This window comes from Plasmodium gallinaceum (assembly GCF_900005855.1).
Source record: "Plasmodium gallinaceum strain 8A genome assembly, contig: PGAL8A_v1_80, whole genome shotgun sequence".
Lineage (NCBI taxonomy): Eukaryota > Apicomplexa > Aconoidasida > Haemosporida > Plasmodiidae > Plasmodium > Plasmodium gallinaceum.
Genome location: NW_021628243.1, coordinates 6,767 through 27,896, shown reverse-complemented (window position 1 = coordinate 27,896; position 21,130 = coordinate 6,767). Strand labels below are relative to the sequence as shown.

The following is a 21,130-nucleotide window of genomic DNA, read 5'->3' as shown; positions in this document are numbered from 1 at the left end:
GTTCGGTGACTTTGCTAGAGTACTAAAAAAACAAATTAATAAAGAGCATGTAGAGATTCCTCTACGATTTGACATATTTATATATATTTTTAAATACTTTGATCGAGTGATTCTTAATTATGTTATCTACTTTGTTAAGCATTTGGTTAATAAAAGGCTTCATTAACCTTATTGGTAATAAAAAGAACTGGCTATATGAAGAATACGTAGTTGGTTGTGCACAAATGAAAAAAAAAAAAAAAAAATTATTGAATTTTTTTTTTTATTTTTCTTTTAATAAATTGGAAATGCGTGAAAGAAATATATTTATTTTTTTCAAAATCATTTAATGAAAGAAGGAAAATTGGTAAAATAAAAATCGAGAGTAAGATTTAGTACCAATAAAAATGAGATCTTAAACATATAATAATGTTTATATAAAAGAGTTTAATTTGCATAATATTTATATTTTTAATTTGTGAGAGAAAATTTTATACATATGACAATAAAATTTTCACGTAATTAATATTCATATAATTAATTTGCACTTTTACTAATTGTTTATGTTTGTTAATTCAACAGCAATATATATAAATTGCTGAACATAACTCATAACAAAGAAGCAAATTATTTACATTTAATTAATAGTCAATATTCAATAAGGATTTAAATTTTTAATAAAAATAAAGATTTTTATTAAAGTAAATAAATGCCCATTGAAATTAAAGAATGCTGAACGAAGTACAGCACATAATTAAGAATCATTCGTTCATAGTATATAAAAATATATATAAATACAACAAAATCGTAGAGGCATCTCAGCATGTTCTTTAATAATTTATTTGATCAATACTCTAGTAAAATCATCGAATACCCAGTTAATAAAACAGTACTCTAGCAAAGTCAACGAACACCCAGTTAATAAATCAAGCACTCACATAACTAACTACGTATTTTCCATATAAATAATTATTTTTATTCTTCAAAAGGTTAATAATTTCTTTTATTAACAGAATATATAATAAATTGTGTACTTTTCTTTAATTTATTTTAAAATTTGTTTGGAATTTACACAGCCCTATATCATTTTCATTGTTTTGTAACTTATTAACAGTTTATTCACTTTTTCTAATTTCATAAATATTATACTCTTGCTTTATTGTTTCCCATAATTCTTCATTGTTACCAATACTGTTAATCCTATTTTTTTTTCTTACAAGTTCTTCATTTTTTTTTTTTCTAGACAATTTATTCACTTTAGTAAAAACCACTATATTTTTATTAAAAACATAAATCTTCATTAATTATTAGATTTTAAGTACAAAACATTTAATTACTATTTCTAATTATTAGTGTTTAAAAAATCAAGTCAATTCCTTAAAATAATAAAAATACGCACTTAACATATCACTGGAAACTATGAAAATCTAATTTTAAAAAATATAAAATTTTCTTTTATTGAAATATTAAAAAAAAATTTTAAAAATTTTTTCTATAAAATTCACACCTATTCAAATCAAAACAATAATTAATAGTTTATGTTAAGAAACAAATATATATAAAAAACATCAACTATTTTTAATTTTTTATTTATTTTTTTTAATTAACTTTTGCATATATATAAATCTTTATTTTCCATATAAAAATTTAATGATCAAAAAAGTTAATAAAGCTTATATTAATCATACATATAATTTCTATTGCTATAAATGTTTTTTTTACACTAGTACGATTATTTGATATACATTATTATAATAAGAATGAAATTAATATTATTTATCTTTATAGAAATAACTATGATAATACGTATATATAAATGATTATTTAGTATTATTTAACCTTTGTGAATTGGTGTATAATTGACTGCATTATCTAACTATTAATTTTTTAATGATACAATTGCCAAACAATAGTTATAAATAATATTTTTTACTTTATGAACATTACACTATAATTACATTAATTTCTACATTTAATGGATTATTATTTGGATAATTTTAATATTAAAATATACAATGCATATATTATTTAAAAGATTTTAATACAATGAAGCAATATGTATAAATGTAAGATAATATTATATTTCACATATTGTTAGTTGGAAATACTGCATTTATGTATTATATTAAAAAAATATAAATCATAAAAACTCAATTTTATTAAAAATACGACTATTTTTTAAAGTAAAATGAGCGTTAATATATTAAGAAGGTAATATTTATTCATATACATTTTTATTTATGTTATATCAAAGATTCTTACAAATTAAATTAAAAAAATAAAAGTTCTTAATAAAATTCTTTAATAATGCTTACAAAGATGTCTTATAGAACTTAAATATTTTAGAAGAAAGTAAAATTTGAAAGGGACAATTGTTGAATTATTTTTTATTATATAAATTATTTGTTAATTGTTCATTCAGTGATCATGCTAATATGAAAAAAACAAATTAATAAAAAGCATGTAGAAAAAGCTCTATTCATTTTATCATTTTCAGATTATTCACTTTTATTATTTATATCAAATATTAAATGTATGAATTAATTACTATTGTTGTTAGTTTGAACTGTATCTCATGTATGTCACATTTGATATTACATTCTTAATTTTTCATAAAAAAAAAAAAATAATAATAATATCAACATTTTTTTCATATCTTATTCCTATTTAGAGCAAGTATTTTTTTTTAAATGCATTTACTTTTATAGAATGTATTTTTTTTTAGATGCATTTACTATTAAAGCAATTGTTTTTATTAAAAGTATTTAATTATAGTGAGTATATTTTTTTTTTAAGATACGTACTTTCTTTACGCTTTCATGTATGCATATTTTCCTTGCAATATGACATATACAATTAAGAATGTTTTTTATATATTTATCTAAATATTATTTAAAATAGGTAGATAATATTATTTATAGTCCAATAATTGAGTTACTTAGATTTTATGAGAAAGATAAGGAAAAATTAAAGAATAGCAATAAAAATGTTTACAACTAAAATATAACAAAATAAAAAATATAATAAATACATTCTCGTAATAATTATAAGTTATCGATTATGTATAAAAAGGCAAAAAAAAAAAGCACATAACTTTTTTTTTTACATTTAAATATAAGGTAATGATAATGCACATGCAAAAGGATATGTTATAATTCTGTTTTATATTTATTTATTGATACATTTTGTATCATAATTAAAATATATATCCTTGTATTTTCTAGAAAAAAATTCTTTATATTTAATTAAAGATATATCTTTATAGTTAATATAATATATGATATTTTTATTAAATTTAAAATTTATACTTGTGATTATTAATTATAAAAAAAAAAAATTTATAAAAATATATTTATATAATATGTTTCATATAAAAAAGAATTTTCTTCATAGTTTTTAGATTAATTAAAAAAGTAAATTTGCCAAAAATAAATAAGATTTTTTTCGAAACATGTTTTTTGCTGAATACATATGATTAAAAAAATAGTTTTTTTTTTTTTTAATTGTAATTAATATAGAGTGCTTTTTTATATGATATATTATTATAATTTCCTCAAAATAGATATGTTTTCACTTTTTCTTTTGAATTTGTGCATTTCATAATTATTTTTTATTTTGTGAGAAGTAATTAAAAGAGAAAATTTTTTAAAAAAATAATTATAATGATAAAGAATAATTAGGTATAAATATTTTATATAAACATGTGTTTATAACAAAAATAAAAAGAAAACATAAAGATAAAAAAAATATAATAGAAAAATCAAAATAGTTACATGTGAAGCAAAAAAATGCACAATTAAAAATTTGTTTCATATATAATTAAAAATGACTACAAATATAGTATAATGTATGAAAAATACATGCATAGAAAATTTTTTAATTTATAGTGTTTTTTTTTTTCTCTTTTTTTTTGATGGAGATATAATATCTCTAATATATCTTAAATTATATCTATAAATAACAAATACCATATATAAAATAATTTAAAGTTTTACGTGATTCACAGAAGAAAAACTAATAGTTTAACAAAAAAAAAAAAATAAAAAAAAATTCATTGACATTAAATTTATAACATTTATAATTTAATTTATTTCAAATTAGCATTATATAATTTTTTCATCTACCTTAAGGACGAATATAATTTTAATGGAATATTTTTAAAATAACTTTACATATTTTAAAATTTTTATTTTTAATTTATGAATATACATTCTTATTTATTCTATTTTTTGAAAAGTCAATAGTATTAATCTTACATAATGTAAAAGTAACATTATGTATAATTATGAAAAATTAAGAATTACATTTCATATAAACGAATAATTTTTTACCTTAAAAATTTTTAAAATTTACAAAGGCCACAATATTACCTAAAGCAATATTACGTACCTCTAACTTATCATTAGTAAAGATAGAAGCAATTTTGTAACTGGATTAATATCTCTAACTTTAATATTAAACTATAATAGTATTAAAATGAAATCGTTTACTTTATATTTAAAAATTTTTACATTTCTCCATTTAATTTGGATATTCCATTGCTTTTACAAGGTAAGATAAAATTTATATAAAAAAAAAACATATAAATATATTTTATTTCTAATCATTTTAAAAATTTTATTTAATTTATTACTATAACAAATGAAAAAAAAATTTTAAACAATTTTTATTTAATCCTATAGTATGATTCCAGTAAGTCATTGATTAATAGAGATACATTACAAACAGAAATTGGGTTAAAACACGAAAGAATGTTAGCAGAGGGTGATATATCAGAAAAAAAATCATCTTATATTGAAAAAGATATAGAACATTATACATCTGGTGATATGGAAATTATACCTGATGAGCTGATTTATTTAATGGACATGTATATTAAATGTTATTACGCTAATATTAAATTAGACTATGAAATATCTGTTTTCTTTAATGAAGAAAATGAAATAATATATAAATGTAGAGATAAAATATTGAATGCTTATAGAAAAAATATTAAAGAGGATTCGCATGTAGAATTTTTTAACTAACTCATTAGTATCGTATTACAAATGGAAAAAGAAAAAAGTTAATTGATAGTATTTCGAAAAATCTTCATTTATATTATGAAAAAATTTTATGTCAATATAAAGAATAAAAAAATAAAATGAAAACAAGAAATAAAATATTAAAAACTAAAAAATTGGATAAAAAAAGACTTTGTTAACCTTTATTAAAATAAAAGTCAATATATGAAAAGAAAATACTTAATAAACCATGCACATGTTCTAGTTAAAAAAAATCAATATTTTGCTTTACATTTTTTATAGAAATATATTTTATTTTCCTTAAAGAAAAAAAATAAAATTATTAAAAGGGAAAAAATTTTAGGAAGAAATATTTTAATGAGAATATATTATATTTATGTAGTAAAATTTTCGCTATTAGTAACATTAATATAATTTAAATTTTTTTGCTCTTTTTAAGGAAAATGAATTGAATAAATGAAAATTATTCATTAAATATTATATTTGAATATTTTGTACATAAAAATTAATGTTTAATGAAAATTTCTGTTCTTAATAAAAATATAAGATATTTATTAAATTAAATAAATTCTTAATAACTACATAATTTACATTTTACAGGTTTATAGTATCGAAATTATATTTAAATTCATTAAATTAATAGAGAATGTTCTACATCTTTTTTATTAATTTTTCTATTTATTACCTGATATATTAATTACTCGTTCAATGACTTTAGTAATATTAAAAAAACAAAATAATAAAGAACTCATAGAGAAAATTTTACTTATTTTATTTTTTTTTATTAAAATATAATACAAATTATTCACTTTTGTTAATTAATATAAAATAATAAGTGAGTTATTTAATTACTAATGTTATTAATTTACACAACATGCCATGCATATCACGTTTTTACATTGTATTTTTAATCTTCAAAAAAAATATATTCTAGATCATCTCAAAAGAAAAAAAAATTTTCTTTTTATGATAATAAATTATTTTTAAAAAAAATAATAAAAAAAAAATTATTGTCAAAAGAAAATAAATTATTTTTTTTTTTCCAAGTTAGTGTTACAACAAAAAAAAATATAATAAAATATATCTAAATTTTTTTTTCTTATATTTACTTTTAGAGAGAGTAATTTTTTAAGTGTACGCATTTATGTGTTCACCTTTTCGCAGCATACTAGCATGCTGATTTATTAAATGGGTGTTTGGTGACTTTGCCAGAGTACTAAAAAAACAAATTAATAAAGTGCTTGTAGAGTTGTCTCTACGATTTTGACGTATTTATATATATTTTTAAATACTTTGAACGAGTGGTTCTTAAATATTTGATCTACTTCGTTTAATATTCTTTATTATCAATAGCCATTTATTTACTTCAATAAAAATCTTTGTTTTTATTAATAATTTATATCCTTATTGAATATTATTATTAATTAAATGTATATAACTTATTTCTTTGTTATTATTTATGTCCAGCAATTTAAATATATTGCTGTGAATTAACAAAGCATAAACAATTATTAAAAATACAAAATTAATTATATGAATATTATTTACATGAAAATTTTTAATTTCTATGTATAAAATTTTCTCTTACAAAAAAAATTAATATCAAAAAATTATTAAAAAAAATTATAAAATAATATATTTAAGTAAGTATCTTTTTTGTTTTTAATATCTCATTCTTAGTGGTAACAAATATTTTTTTAATTGATGTTTTTAACCCATTTTTTTTTGGACATTCTTTTTTTTTCTTAAAAAAATATATATTTTTTTTTTTTTTACGTCTTTTTATTAATAAAAATAAAAACAAAAAAAAATTTATCATTTTTTTTTCTTTTTTTTTGTTATCTGCGTGTGAATGACCAACTAGGTATTCTTCATATAACTAGTCCTTTCTATTTCCAAAAAGGTTAATAAAGCCTTTTATTAACCAATACCTTATTACCTATTTATTATCTAAATAATTAAAAATTCTATAATGTGCATGCATTTGTCTTTTTGCTTGTATCTTAAGGGAATCTTATCCATTTAAAAAATAAATTGGATTTTATTTTTTCATGTAGGAGGATTATCTAACTATCAGTTTTATGAAATAGTACATAGGACAGGTTAACAATGTCCTGCTTAATACTTCTTAACATTTTATTAGGATTTTGTTTTATTAATATGCTATTTATATAATAATGTTAATTAAACTATCAAATTAATTAAGTTTTACAAAGTTCACTATTAGATTTTTGGTCCACTGTTTCCTATAGATTATAAATTATTTATATATAATTATGTTAAATAACGTAGAATGAACAATTTATTTCATATAAAATTTAAATTCCTTGAATATTCGTTAATAAAAGGCTTTATTAACCTATATGATAATAAAAAGAACTAGCTATATGAAGAATACGTAGTCGGTGACGAACACGAAAAAAAAAAAAAAATAAAAAAAAAAATTATTGAATTTTTTTTTATTTTTCTTTTAATAAATTGGAAATACATAAAAAAAATATATTTATTTTTTTCAAAAATATTTAATGAAAGAAGGAAAAATGGTAAAATAAAAATCGGGAGTAAGATTTGTTACCAATGAAAATGAGATCTTCAAAAGATAAAATATATTTACATATAAAAGAGCTTAATTTGCATAGCATTTACATTTTTATTATGTGAGAGAAATATTTATACATATGACAATAAAATTTCCACGTAATTAATATTAATATAATTAATTTGCATTTTTACTAATTGTTTATGTTTGTTAATTAAACAGCAATATATATATATTGCTGAACATAACTCATAACAAAGAAACAAATAATTTACATTTAATTAATAATCAATATTCAATAAGGATTTAAATTTTTAATAAAAATAAGGATTTTTATTAAAGTAAATAAATGCTTATTGAAATCAAAGAATGCTGAATGAAGTAGATTATATAATTAAGGATTAATCGTTCAAAGCATATAAAAATATATATAAATAAAAGAAAATCGTAGAGGTAACTCCTCATGCTCTTTATTAATTTATTGGTTCAGTACTCTAGCAAAGTCAGCGGACATCTAGTTAATAAGTCAATACTTGAACAAAGTCACCGAACACTCAGTTAATAAATCACTTTATTAATATGTTTGTTCAATACTATAGCAAAGTTATGGAATAAGAAATAAATAAATTAATATTTCAACTGAAAAATTAATCATTTCAAAAAAAAAGTAAATATATTTTTTTTTTTTTTTGCATCTAGAATTTGCATGTATAACTATATATTTTCCACACAACTATTACCGTTTATTCTCAAAAAGGTTAATAATACATTTTATTAACCAACATGAAATTGCTATGTAAAAAAAAAAAAGAAAAAAATTAGTTAATGGTTTTTTTTATTTTTGTAATTTAAATACACAAAAAAATAAATTTTCTCTTTTTTTAAAAGGAATTTAGTTGCCGATAAATAGAAGAAAAAGTTATTGAATAAGAAAGCTTATTGTGGTGTATTTTTGTTTAAATTAATATAAGAAAATTTTATATTAACTATAATATAATTTTTGTGTTTTGTAGTACTTATGTAATTTAATTTGAATTTTTTCAATTATTTATGCTTGTTAATTTGGGAGCAATAAATTTGAATTGTTAAATATAAATCATAATATAAGTAAAATAAATGTAATTAATGTTTTATTAATTTCCTATTCATTACTTTGCTAGAGTATTGAATAAAAGGATTAATAACCAGAATGTAGAGTTTCTTCTACCATTTAAATGAATTTAAATATGTGTTTTAATACTACAAACTATTGAAATGTATATGGTCTCCTTCATTGAGCATTTATTGTTTTTAAGAGGCGTTTAATTATTTTAATAAAAATACCTATTTTTATTAAAAACTTAAATCTTTATTAATTATAATTTTAACTTACATATATTTTACTTATAATGTTATGATTAATATTTAACAATTCAAATTCACTTCTCGCGAATTAGCAAATATAAATAACAAAACACAAAATAAGTTATACAATGCTACAAACGCGAACATTTTATTATTGTTAATATAAAATTTTCACTTTAAAATTCAAAGATAAAAATTTGTTACGAAAAAACTTTTTATCAAGTTTTCTTCCATTTTTAATAACTTAAATATTTTTTTCACACTATTCAATTCTTTTTTTCATGTCTATTTATTTTCCATACAGCTATTAATTTTTTTCTCAAAAACTCTAATAATTCCTTTTATTAACAAATCTTTAACTCTAATAATTCTCAATAAAGACTTTTTTTTTTTTTCCTTTTTGTGTCCTTTTTTTGTCATGTAGGTAAGCTGGTAATAGTTCTGCATCCAACTTTTTTTCTTTTATTTTATCCTCTACGTTTACTACCTGATTTATTTACTTTCCATAAATTACATTTTTAATTTATTAAATTATCATTCAATGAATTTGCTAGAGTAATGAAAAACAGATTATTAAACAGAATATGGAGTTTCCTCTAGCAATTAAAGGGATTTTAAATCTAATATTAATGTTATAAACAAATAAACTGCAATAATGCGGTTCATTGTGAATTTACTTTGATAAAAATTATGTATTTTTATTAAAAACATATATTCTCATTTATTATTAATTTTTAAGTACAAAATAATTATTGCTTTTTATAAGTAATTTTTAGCAATTTAAGTTCACTTCTTTTAAAAATAATAAAATACATAAATTATTGATATTTTTTATATCACAATAAAAATGCATTTTTTTGAATTTTATAAGAAAAANTTTTTTTTTTTCCTTTTTGTGTCCTTTTTTTGTCATGTAGGTAAGCTGGTAATAGTTCTGCATCCAACTTTTTTTCTTTTATTTTATCCTCTACGTTTACTACCTGATTTATTTACTTTCCATAAATTACATTTTTAATTTATTAAATTATCATTCAATGAATTTGCTAGAGTAATGAAAAACAGATTATTAAACAGAATATGGAGTTTCCTCTAGCAATTAAAGGGATTTTAAATCTAATATTAATGTTATAAACAAATAAACTGCAATAATGCGGTTCATTGTGAATTTACTTTGATAAAAATTATGTATTTTTATTAAAAACATATATTCTCATTTATTATTAATTTTTAAGTACAAAATAATTATTGCTTTTTATAAGTAATTTTTAGCAATTTAAGTTCACTTCTTTTAAAAATAATAAAATACATAAATAATAAAAAGAAATTTTAATTACATTAATATCATTAAACGAAAATTTTATTCTTAAAAATTAAAAAATATTCTCATGAAATTTTTTTTTCTAAAAAATTTTTCTCTTTTAATTGTTTTTTTTTTTAAAATTAAAATATATTTCTATAAAACAAATTTAGACAAAATATTAATTTTTCTTTTTTTTAACTAGATCTTGTGCATGACTAATCTTATTTTTTCTGTTAAACCATTAATTTATATTCTCCTTAAGAATATCAAAACAATAATCAATTTCGAAATTTTTTTTTTATAATTTTTTATTTCATTTGTTTCCTGCTCTTTTCTAGATTCACATTCTGTTTTATTGTCTCTCATATCTTTCTCAGATTCTGATTCTGTTTTATTGTCTGTCATCTCATTCTTAGATTCGGATTCTGATTTATTTTCTGTCATCTCATTCTTATATTCGAATTCTGTTTTATTGTCTATTATCTCATTCTTAGATTCAGATCCTGTTTTATTGTCTATTATCCCATTATTATATTCGTATTCTGATTTATTGTCTGTTATCTCATTCTTAGATTCGGATTCTGTTTCATTGTCTATTATCTCATTCATAGATTCGGACCCTGTTTGATTGTGTGTCATCTCATTCTTAGATTCGGATTCTGATTTATTTTCTGTCATCTCTTTATTATATTCGTATTCTGTTTTATTGTCTGTCATCTCATTCTTAGATTCGGATTCTGTTTTATTGTCTGTCATCTCATTCTTAGATTCGGATTCTGTTTTATTGTCTGTCATCTCATTCTTAGATTCGGATTCTGTTTTATTGTCTATTATCTCATTCATAGATTCGGATCCTGTTTGATTGTCTGTCATCTCATTCTTAGATTCGGATTCTGTTTTATTGTCTGTCATCTCATTCTTAGATTCGGATTCTTTTTTATTGTCTATTATCTCATTCTTAGATTCGGATCCTGTTTTATTGTCTATCATCTCTTTCTTACATTCGCCTAAAAATTTCACGAATAGCATGTAGAGTTCTTTCTCAGCACAATAAATTAATTTTTCTTTTTCTTCTTCTGATATATCACTTCGATGATATATTGAAGATAGATCATTAACTTTGTTAGCTGAAATTCTATTCCAATCATTATTCCATTTTTGGTCTCTCCATTTAGGGTCCATTCCACTTGTTTCTTTATTAAATTCCTCCCGTAAAAATGGAGTAGTATCTATCTGCCATACATCGTACGGATTCTTCAATATTCGTGGATCTTTCGATATTTTTTTTTTTTTTCCTTTTTTTTTTTTTTTTTTTTTTTTTTTTTTTTTTTTTTTATTATTACTTTATGAAGGTAGTCAATGATATATATATTTTTTATTTTATTTTCGTCTGTGTCCAAGATGTTTTCTTTCCTTACTTCTTTAGTTACCCACATGTATCTACTACAGTAACATTTACAGTGATGTATTTCAATTATAACTGTTTCTTCACCCTAGTATTTCACACTTGATTTGTAAAACTTATTTCATATGTAGTCTTGCCTTCCCGTTCTGAATGGCATGAATGTCAGTTCACTTTACCTATTAGTTACCACTATAGTCTTTACATATACATTACTAATTAGTAGTATATTACCACTAGAAAATAAGAAATGAGATTTTCAGTGGGCACATACATAATTTTTACGATAGTTAATAAATATAGTCATTCAGTTCTCTGTTCTCTCTGGTTAAAAAGAAGAGACTAATTTATTTAAAAACTGTTCACTATTAAATCATGAATATATTCCTGTTAGATAAACCAGTTAGGGGCAAATTCTTATTTCTCCAGAGTTCATGAGAAACCTCATTATTTTTTGAGTGGATATCTTTACTGTTATTATACTTCAAGCTTTCCCATACCCATACAGAAAACATATTTCTATTGCATCTCTGTGCCCATTTTGGAAGTTCTCCTTCAGACTGGATGGATAATTACAGGGCTTTTCATTGTTGCTTCATATTTTGGAGTTAAATTTCTAGTTCCCATGTTCAGCAGTTCTCACAGACTTCAGTGCACTCGGATGCCCAGTTTGAGAATGGAGGACATGAATTGTCCTGTATTTTCTTTACAAGTTGCATTATCTAAGTCTTTATTTGTTGATTTGTAATTTATTAACTTCATATTCGGTGACTTTTCTGGANGCTTTTTTCCTGCTATGTCACCCTCTGTTAATACTCTTTCATATTTTAACTCATTTTTTATTTGCAATATATTTTTATCTATCAATGTTTTATAGGAATAACACTATGGATTAAATAAAAATTTTTTAAAAGAATGTTTCTTTTGTTAGAATAGTAAATCAAATGGAATGTTAAAAATAATTTAAATAAAATATATCTATATGTATATTTTTTGCAAAAATTTTAACTTACCTTATGAAAACATAAATACATCCAAATTAAAAGAAGGAATGTAGTAATTTTTAAAAATAAAATTAACGTTTTCATATTAATATATTTATAGAATAATCTTGGAGTGGAAGTTGTTAATTCAGGTGTAAAATTGTTTAAATATTCAATAATACCAAATTATGGATTTGTAATATTAATTTAGATATTATTATAACTTGTATTAATTTCTTAAATTTTTAAAATAGAAAATTATTTTCATATATGAAATGTGGTTTCTAATTTTTTATTCTTTCACATGACATCATGGTTACTTTAGATAGGAATAATATTCTTATTTCTTTAAAAAATAAAATAAGAATGTTAATTAACAAATAAATAAAAAATATAATAAATCGGATAATGTTGTTTTAAAAATATTTTATTAAAATTTTAATTATCTTTATATTATGTAAAAAAAATTAATTCTTTTTAATTTAATGCACATAAAAATTATAAATGATATACATTTAATGTTAAAGGATTTTTTTAATTTTTTTTTTCTAAATTACTAATCTCTGTGAATTATATCGAACTCTAAATTATTTTATATACGGTATATTATGATTTATAAATATAAATCTACATATATTATAGAGATATATCTCCATCAAAAAAAAAAAAAAAAAAACTCTATAAATTAAAAATTTTTATACGCATGTATTTTTCATACAGTATACTACATTTGTNATATAAAACTAATTTTTGTTTGTGTATATTTTTCTTTTAAATATAACTTTTTTGATTTTTCTTATATGCTTTTTTTTATCTTAATTCTTTTTTTTTTAATTTTATTATTGATAAATGTTTATACAGTATATGTATATATTTATTTTTTGTTATAACTATTTTTTAAAAAAAATTACTTTTTCAATTATTTGAAAAAAAATTAAAAAAAATTTATTAAGTACTTAAATTCAAAAGAAAAAGTGAAAATAGGTATTTATTTTTATGAAATTATAATAACAAATCATGTAAAAAGCACATTTAAAAGTCAAATAAATTAATTACAATTTAAATAAAAAAAAAAAATACTATTTTTTTAATCACATATTTAAAGTAAAAAATATTTTTTAAAAAAAGTTTTTTGACAAATTTTACTTTATTCTAAAAATATATTTCTGTAAATTTACTTTTTTACTAGTAATACTTATTAGTTTCAATTTTAATATAAATATTATTTACTGAATATAAAAATATATCTTTAGTTAAATATAATAGATTTTTTCTTATAAAATTTAAAAGAAAGTATTTTTATCGTGATATAAAAAATATCAATAAATAAAGATAAAAGAGAATTATAAAATAACTTTTTGTATATATATTATTATAATCTTCTAATTAAATATAAAAAAAATATATTTTTTTTTTTTTTTTTTTTGCTTTTATATATTTATTTGATAAGTGTTGATTATTATTACAATGTGTTTATTTTCTTTTTTATTTTTAGTTATATATATTTATAGCACAATTTTTTATTATTCATTTTACCTACCAAATAATTTAGTTAACTCATTTATATGGTATAAATGAATTCAACAATTGTTCCTTCCTAATATAACTTTTTTCTTAATAGGTTAAATTTTATAAGACATCTTTGTAAATATTAATGGATAATTTTAATAAGAATTATTATTTTTTAAATTTAATTTGTTAGAATCTTTAACGTATTATTAATAAAAAGTGGTGTACTTAAATACTATCATTTTTAATATTTTAACACTAATTTTTCTCTAAGAAATAATCATAAATTTAATAAAAGTGCATTTTTTATGATTTATATTTTTTTAATATTATATCTAGAAGTTGTTCTTACAAGTAAAAATATTTAAAATATAAAAGTATTTTACATTTAACATAAATATTACATGATATTAAAATAATTTGAATAGTTTTTGTATTGGAGATCTAAAAACATAAATTATCCAAATAACAGTTCATGAAGTATTAAAATTATTATAATTTTTATAAATAAGATAATATCTCTAAGGAAAAGAAATTATTTATAGCTTTGATTTATTAATGGCTGTTAAATTACTTTTCTCCTGTCAAAGAAATAAATTAATAAGGAAAATGTAGTGTAAACTCTACTTAATTTTAATATAAAATTTTTATTATTATTATTTAACATTAAATATTACTTAGTTAATTATTTTTTTTTTAACATAAGCGACAATCTAAAATGTAATTTCCTTAATATTACATTTTAGCTTAAAATAAAAATATACATTCTATAGTAGTCTGTACATTATCCTTCAAAAAAAAAAAATAAAAAAAAACTAATTTTTTTTCTTAAGATTACATTTTTTTTTTTTTATAATAAAAAAAATATCATCATAATATATATTTTTTTTTAAGTGCACTCACATTAAGTGCAAGTAATTATATACATATATTTTTTGCTTATATACTTTTTGAATATCTATTTTAGAGCAGACATTTATGATAGCAGATTGTCCTTTTGAATTAGCATGCACAAAATAAAATGTTTTTATTCTATTTATTTGTGTAAATATTATACAAAAAGCGTCAATAGTATTGTTTATAGAGCAATATATTAACCAATATAAACAATATAGATAAGGCTAAATATGTTAACTATATGTGAAGAAAACTTAGTAACATTCCGTGGAAATAGAGTACAATATAAAAATAATTGTTTTCAATAGTTACAACTTGTGAATCATTTGAATATTATATTAAATGCTCTATGGTATTAATTAAAACTTATTGCAAAGGCCTTATAGGAATGGACTTTATTAACACTAGAAAATTATATGAATGGAAATTAATATTTTTATAATTTAATTTAGAATTTGAACTGATTCATATAATTCAAAAATGTATAGATTATTGGATAATCAAGTAAATAAATTATGACACTAATCTTAACTACGGAATTTTATTTTGCATTAAGTCATTGGAGGATTATGAAAGCTTTTGTGTTATTTCATCTTATCAAGATATGATTGATATGTAAGAGAACAATAATATTCCAATAGATGTAGTATGAATAAATAACTTATCTACTCATTATAAAATAGAACAGTTATATATATGTTTTATTAACTGGTTGTTCGGTGACTTTATTAGAGTACTGAACAAACAAATTAATAAAGAGCATTTAGAGTTGCCTCTGCGGTTTTGATGTATTTATATGTTTTTAAATGCTTTGAATGAGTGATCCTTAATTACATAATCTACATCGTTCAACATTCTTTAATTTCAATAGGCATTTATTTACTTTAATAAAAATCTTTATTTTTATTCAAAATTTAAATTCTTATTGAACATTAATTATTAGTTATTTGTAAATTATTAGTTTATTTATTATGAGTTACGTTCAGCAATTAATATATGTATTGCTGTTGAATTAACAAACGTAAACAATTATTTACAAATATCAAAAATTATACAAATATTAATTACATGAAAATCTTATTGTTATATGTATAAAATTTTCTTTTACAAAATTCATCACAAAAATTATTTCATTTCCTTCCTTCTAAAAAAAAAATTCTTTTTTTTTAATTTTATTTATTTTTTTTTATCATATATTTTAAAAATTGATTTTTTTAATCAATTTTTTTTCCTGATGATCACTGCATTTTTTTTTTATATCAAAATTTTTTCTGACAGTCTTTGTACATTTTTTTAAAAAGTACAAACAAAAAAATATCATCAATTTTTTTTTTGTGTGTGTGTATGCATGGCTAACTTCATATACTTCATTTAACTAGTCCCTTTGTTTTCCAAAAAAGCTTAAAGAAGTCTTTTATTAACCAATTGTCTATAATTGTTTATGTTTGTTAATTCAACAGTAATATGTTTAAATTTCTGAATATAACTCATAACAAAGAATTAAATAATTTACAATTAATTAATAATCAATATTCAATAAGGATTTAAATTTTTAATAAAAATAAGGATTTTTATTAAAGTAAATAAATGCCTATTGAAATCAAAGAATGCTGAATGAAGTAGATCGCATATTTAAGAATCACTCGTTCAAAGCATATAAAAATATATATAAATATACCAAAATCGTAGAGGCTACTCTGCATGCTCTTTATAGATTTGTTTGTTCAGTACTCTAGCAAAGACATTTATTAACTGGGTGTTCGGAGACTTTGCTAGAGTACTGAACAAAACAATTAATAAAGAGCATGTAGAGATGACTCTACGATTTTCTTATACTTATGTATATTTTATATGCTTTGAACGAATGATCTTTAATCATAAACTACTTCGTTCAGCATTCTTTTGCTTCAATAAGTATTTATTTACTTTAATAAATAAATCCTTATTTTATTAAAAATTTAAACACTTATTTAACATTAACTATTAATTGATTATAATTATTAGTTTATTTATTACGAGTTACAATCAGCAATCATTTTATATTGCTGTCGAATTAACAAAACACAAATACTTATTAAAAATGCAAATAAATTATATGCATATTAATTACATGAAAATTTTATCTTCATATGTATAAAATTTTCTTTCTCACAAACTCAAAATATGAATATTATGCAAATTAAACACTTTACAAAAATATTATTATCTTCTTAAAAAAAATCTCTCTCTCTGATTTTTTTCTCTCTCTTAAAAAAAAAATAAATTAAATCTTTTTTTTTTTTATTTTTTTTTTATCTTTATCTTTTATTATCCTTACTGAAAAAAAAGGGAAATATTTCAAAATTCATTAAAAAAAATATTAGAAATAATTTCTCAATAATTTTTTTNTATTAACTGGGTGTTCGGAGACTTTGCTAGAGTACTGAACAAAACAATTAATAAAGAGCATGTAGAGATGACTCTACGATTTTCTTATACTTATGTATATTTTATATGCTTTGAACGAATGATCTTTAATCATAAACTACTTCGTTCAGCATTCTTTTGCTTCAATAAGTATTTATTTACTTTAATAAATAAATCCTTATTTTATTAAAAATTTAAACACTTATTTAACATTAACTATTAATTGATTATAATTATTAGTTTATTTATTACGAGTTACAATCAGCAATCATTTTATATTGCTGTCGAATTAACAAAACACAAATACTTATTAAAAATGCAAATAAATTATATGCATATTAATTACATGAAAATTTTATCTTCATATGTATAAAATTTTCTTTCTCACAAACTCAAAATATGAATATTATGCAAATTAAACACTTTACAAAAATATTATTATCTTCTTAAAAAAAATCTCTCTCTCTGATTTTTTTCTCTCTCTTAAAAAAAAAATAAATTAAATCTTTTTTTTTTTTATTTTTTTTTTATCTTTATCTTTTTCGAAAGAAACATTTCTCAAAAAAAAAATCCAATAATTTTTTTTTTTTTTTTTTTTTAGTTAGCACAACTAACTATGTATTCTCCACATAGCTAGTCCTTTTATAGCCAAAAAGGTTAATGAAGCTTTTTATTAACCACAAAGTCACCGAATACCCAGTTAATAAATCATCTGGTAATAATTCTGCATCCAACTTTTTTCCTTCTATTTTATCCTCTACGTTTACTACCTGATTTATTTACTTTCCATAATTTACATTTTAACTTTATTAAATTATCATTAAATGAATTTGTTAGTGTAATGAAAAACAAATTATTAAAGAGAATATGGAGTTTTCTCTAATAATTAAATGAATTTTAAATCTAATTTTAATGATATAAACAAATAAACCGCAATAATGAGGTTAATTGTGGATTTAGTTTAATAAAAATTATATATTCTTAATAAAACATATATTCTAATTAATAATTTATTTTTATGTACCAAATATTTATTGTTTTTTATAAGTAATTTTTAGTAATTTAAGTTCACTTTTTTTAAAAATAATAAAAATACTTATACAATAAAAAAAAATTTTAATTATATTAATATCATTTAATGAAAATTTTATTCTTAAAAATTAAAAAATATTCTCATGAAATTTTTTTTTTCTAAAAAATTTTTCTCTTTTAATTTTTTTTTTTTTTAAAAAATAAAATATATTTCTATAAAAAAAATTTAAACAAAATATTAATTTTTCTTTTTTTTAACTAGATCTTGTGCATGACTAATCCTATATTCTCTGTTAAGCCATTAATTTTTATTCTCCTTAAGAATATCAAAACAATAATCAATTTCGAAATTTTTTTTTTATAATTTTTTATTTTATTTGTTCCCTGCACTTTTGTAGATTCAGATTCTGTTTTATTGTCTCTCATCTCCTTCTCAGATTCGGATTTTGTATTATTGTCTGTCATCTCTTTCTCAGATTCACATTCTTCTTTATTGTGTCTCATCTCTTTCTCAGATTCAGATTCTGTTTTATTGTCTCTCATCTCTTTCTCAGATTCATATTCTATTTTATTGTCTCTCGTCTCTTTCTCAGATTCAGATTCTGTTTTATTGTCTGTCATCTCTTTCTCAGATTCAGATTCTGTTTTATTGTCTCTCATCTCTTTCTCAGATTCAGATTCTGCTTTATTGTCTCTCGTCTCTTTCTTAGGTTCGAATTCTGTTCTATTGTCTATCATCTCTTTCTTAGATTCGGATTCTGTTTTATTGTCTCTCATCTCATTCTTACATTTGTCTAAAAATTCCACAAATAGTGTGAAGAGTTCTTTCTCAACAGAATAAATTAATCTTTCTTTTTCTTCTTTTGAAATATCACTTCGATGAAATATTGAAGATAGATCATTAACTTTGTTAGCTGAAATTCTCTTCCATTCATTACTCCATTTTTCGTCTCTCCATTTAGGGTCCATTTCACTTGTCTCATTTTGAAAATGCTCCCACAAATATGGAGTAGTATCTCTCTGCCATATATAGTACGGATTCTTGCTTTTAAAAGGATTTTTCCATTTTTTTTTTTTTTTTTTTTTATCTAATGGACATTCTTCCAGGCATCCTTCAACGTAAGTTTTCTTTTTTCCTTCTATGTCACCCTCTGTTAATACTCTTCTATATTTTAACTCATTTTTTATTTGCATTGTATTTTTATCAATCAAAGTTTTATAGGAATAACACTATGGATTAAATAAAAATTTTTTAAAAGAATGTTTCTTTTGTTAGAATAGTAAATCAAATGGAATGTTAAAAATATTTAAAATAAAATATATCTATATGTATATTTTTTTTAATAATTTTAACTTACGTTATAAAAACATTGATACGTCCAAATTAAAAGAAGAAATGTAGTAATTTTTAAACATAATGTTAACATTTTCATAATAATATATTTATAGAATAATATTGAAGTGGAAGTTGTTATTTCAGATGTAAAATTGTTTCAATTTTCAATAATGCTAAATTATGGATTTGTAATATTAATTTAGATATTATTATAACTTATATTAATTTCTTATATTTTTAAAATAGAAAATTATTTTCATATAGGAAATGTAATTTCTAATTTTTTATTATTACATATGACATTATAGTTACAATAGATAGGAATAATATTCTTAATTCTTTAAAAAATAAAATAAGAATGTTAATTAACAAATAAATAAAAAATATAATAAATCGGATAATGTTGTTTTAAAAATATTTTATTAAAATTTTAATTATCTTTATATTATGTAAAAAAAATTAATTCTTTTTAATTTAATGCACATAAAAATTATAAATGATATACATTTAATGTTAAAGGATTTTTTTAATTTTTTTTTTCTAAATTACTAATCTCTGTGAATTATATCGAACTTTAAATTATTTTATATACGGTATATTATGATTTATAAATATAAATCTTCGTATATTATAGAGATATATCTCCATCAAAAAAAAAAAAAAAAAACTCTATAAATTAAAAATTTTTATACGCATGTATTTTTCATACAGTATACTACATTTGTCACAATTTTTCATTTATATAAAACTAATTTTTGTTTGTGTATATTTTTCTTTTAAATATAACCTTTTTGATTTTTCTAATATACGTTTTTTTATCTTAATTCTTTTTTTTTTAATTTTATTATTGATAAATGTTTATACAATATATGTATATATTTATTTTTTGTTATAACTATTTTTTAAAAAAAATTACTTTTTCAATTATTTGAAAAAAAATTAAAAAAAATTTATTAAGTACTTAAATTCAAAAGAAAAAGTGAAAATAGGTATTTATTTTTATGAAATTATAATAACAAATCATGTAAAAAGCACATTTAAAAGTCAAATAAATTAATTACAATTTAAATAAAAAAAAAAAATACTATTTTTTTAATCACATATTTAAAGTAAAAAATATTTTTTAAAAAAAGTTTTTTGACAAATTTTACTTTATTCTAAAAATATATTTCTGTAAATTTACTTTTTTACTAGTAATACTTATTAGTTTCAATTTTAATATAAATATTATTTACTGAATATAAAAATATATCTTTAGTTAAATGTAATAGATTTTTTCTATATGATATACCTGTAAATTTGATGTGGATTATATTTTGTTCTTACATAATGACGATAATACTTCTCAAGAGTAATTTCATTATATTTCAATTTAATAA

At 19.5% G+C, this 21,130-nt stretch overlaps 4 protein-coding genes across 4 annotated transcripts, besides 8 other annotated features; 1 reads left to right on the top strand and 3 right to left on the bottom strand.

Moving 5' to 3' along the window:
* The first annotated feature begins 330 nt into the window (after nt 1-330).
* Nucleotides 331-870: a repeat region.
* A 3,585-nt stretch (nt 871-4,455) lies between these two features.
* Nucleotides 4,456-5,006, top strand: PGAL8A_00268000 (fam-g protein; the record flags this gene model as incomplete). Its single annotated transcript, XM_028671658.1, has 2 exons — nt 4,456-4,530; nt 4,662-5,006. 2 exons carry the CDS (start codon nt 4,456-4,458, stop codon nt 5,004-5,006), a joined length of 420 nt encoding a protein of 139 aa, XP_028528288.1.
* A 1,174-nt stretch (nt 5,007-6,180) lies between these two features.
* Nucleotides 6,181-6,761: a repeat region.
* A 769-nt stretch (nt 6,762-7,530) lies between these two features.
* Nucleotides 7,531-8,082: a repeat region.
* A 586-nt stretch (nt 8,083-8,668) lies between these two features.
* Nucleotides 8,669-9,070: a repeat region.
* Nucleotides 9,071-10,432: 1,362 nt separating this feature from the next.
* PGAL8A_00267900 (fam-g protein) lies at nt 10,433-11,622 on the bottom strand (the record flags this gene model as incomplete). The annotated part of the gene is made up of 2 exons (XM_028671657.1): nt 10,433-11,440; nt 11,530-11,622. 2 exons carry the CDS (start codon nt 11,620-11,622, stop codon nt 10,433-10,435), a joined length of 1,101 nt encoding a protein of 366 aa, XP_028528287.1.
* A 748-nt stretch (nt 11,623-12,370) lies between these two features.
* Nucleotides 12,371-12,676, bottom strand: PGAL8A_00267880 (fam-g protein; the record flags this gene model as incomplete). Its single annotated transcript, XM_028671656.1, has 2 exons — nt 12,371-12,473; nt 12,602-12,676. Coding segments are annotated over 2 exons (178 nt in total), but the record flags the coding sequence as incomplete, so codon positions are not given.
* Nucleotides 12,677-15,189: 2,513 nt separating this feature from the next.
* Nucleotides 15,190-15,675: a repeat region.
* Nucleotides 15,670-16,243: a repeat region.
* A 469-nt stretch (nt 16,244-16,712) lies between these two features.
* Nucleotides 16,713-17,137: a repeat region.
* Nucleotides 17,138-17,350: 213 nt separating this feature from the next.
* Nucleotides 17,351-18,065: a repeat region.
* Nucleotides 18,066-18,673: 608 nt separating this feature from the next.
* On the bottom strand, nt 18,674-19,848 carry PGAL8A_00267800 (fam-g protein; the record flags this gene model as incomplete). The annotated part of the gene is made up of 2 exons (XM_028671654.1): nt 18,674-19,645; nt 19,774-19,848. The coding sequence occupies 2 exons, from the start codon at nt 19,846-19,848 to the stop codon at nt 18,674-18,676; spliced, it is 1,047 nt and encodes a 348-aa protein (XP_028528285.1).
* Nucleotides 19,849-21,130: the final 1,282 nt, after the last annotated feature.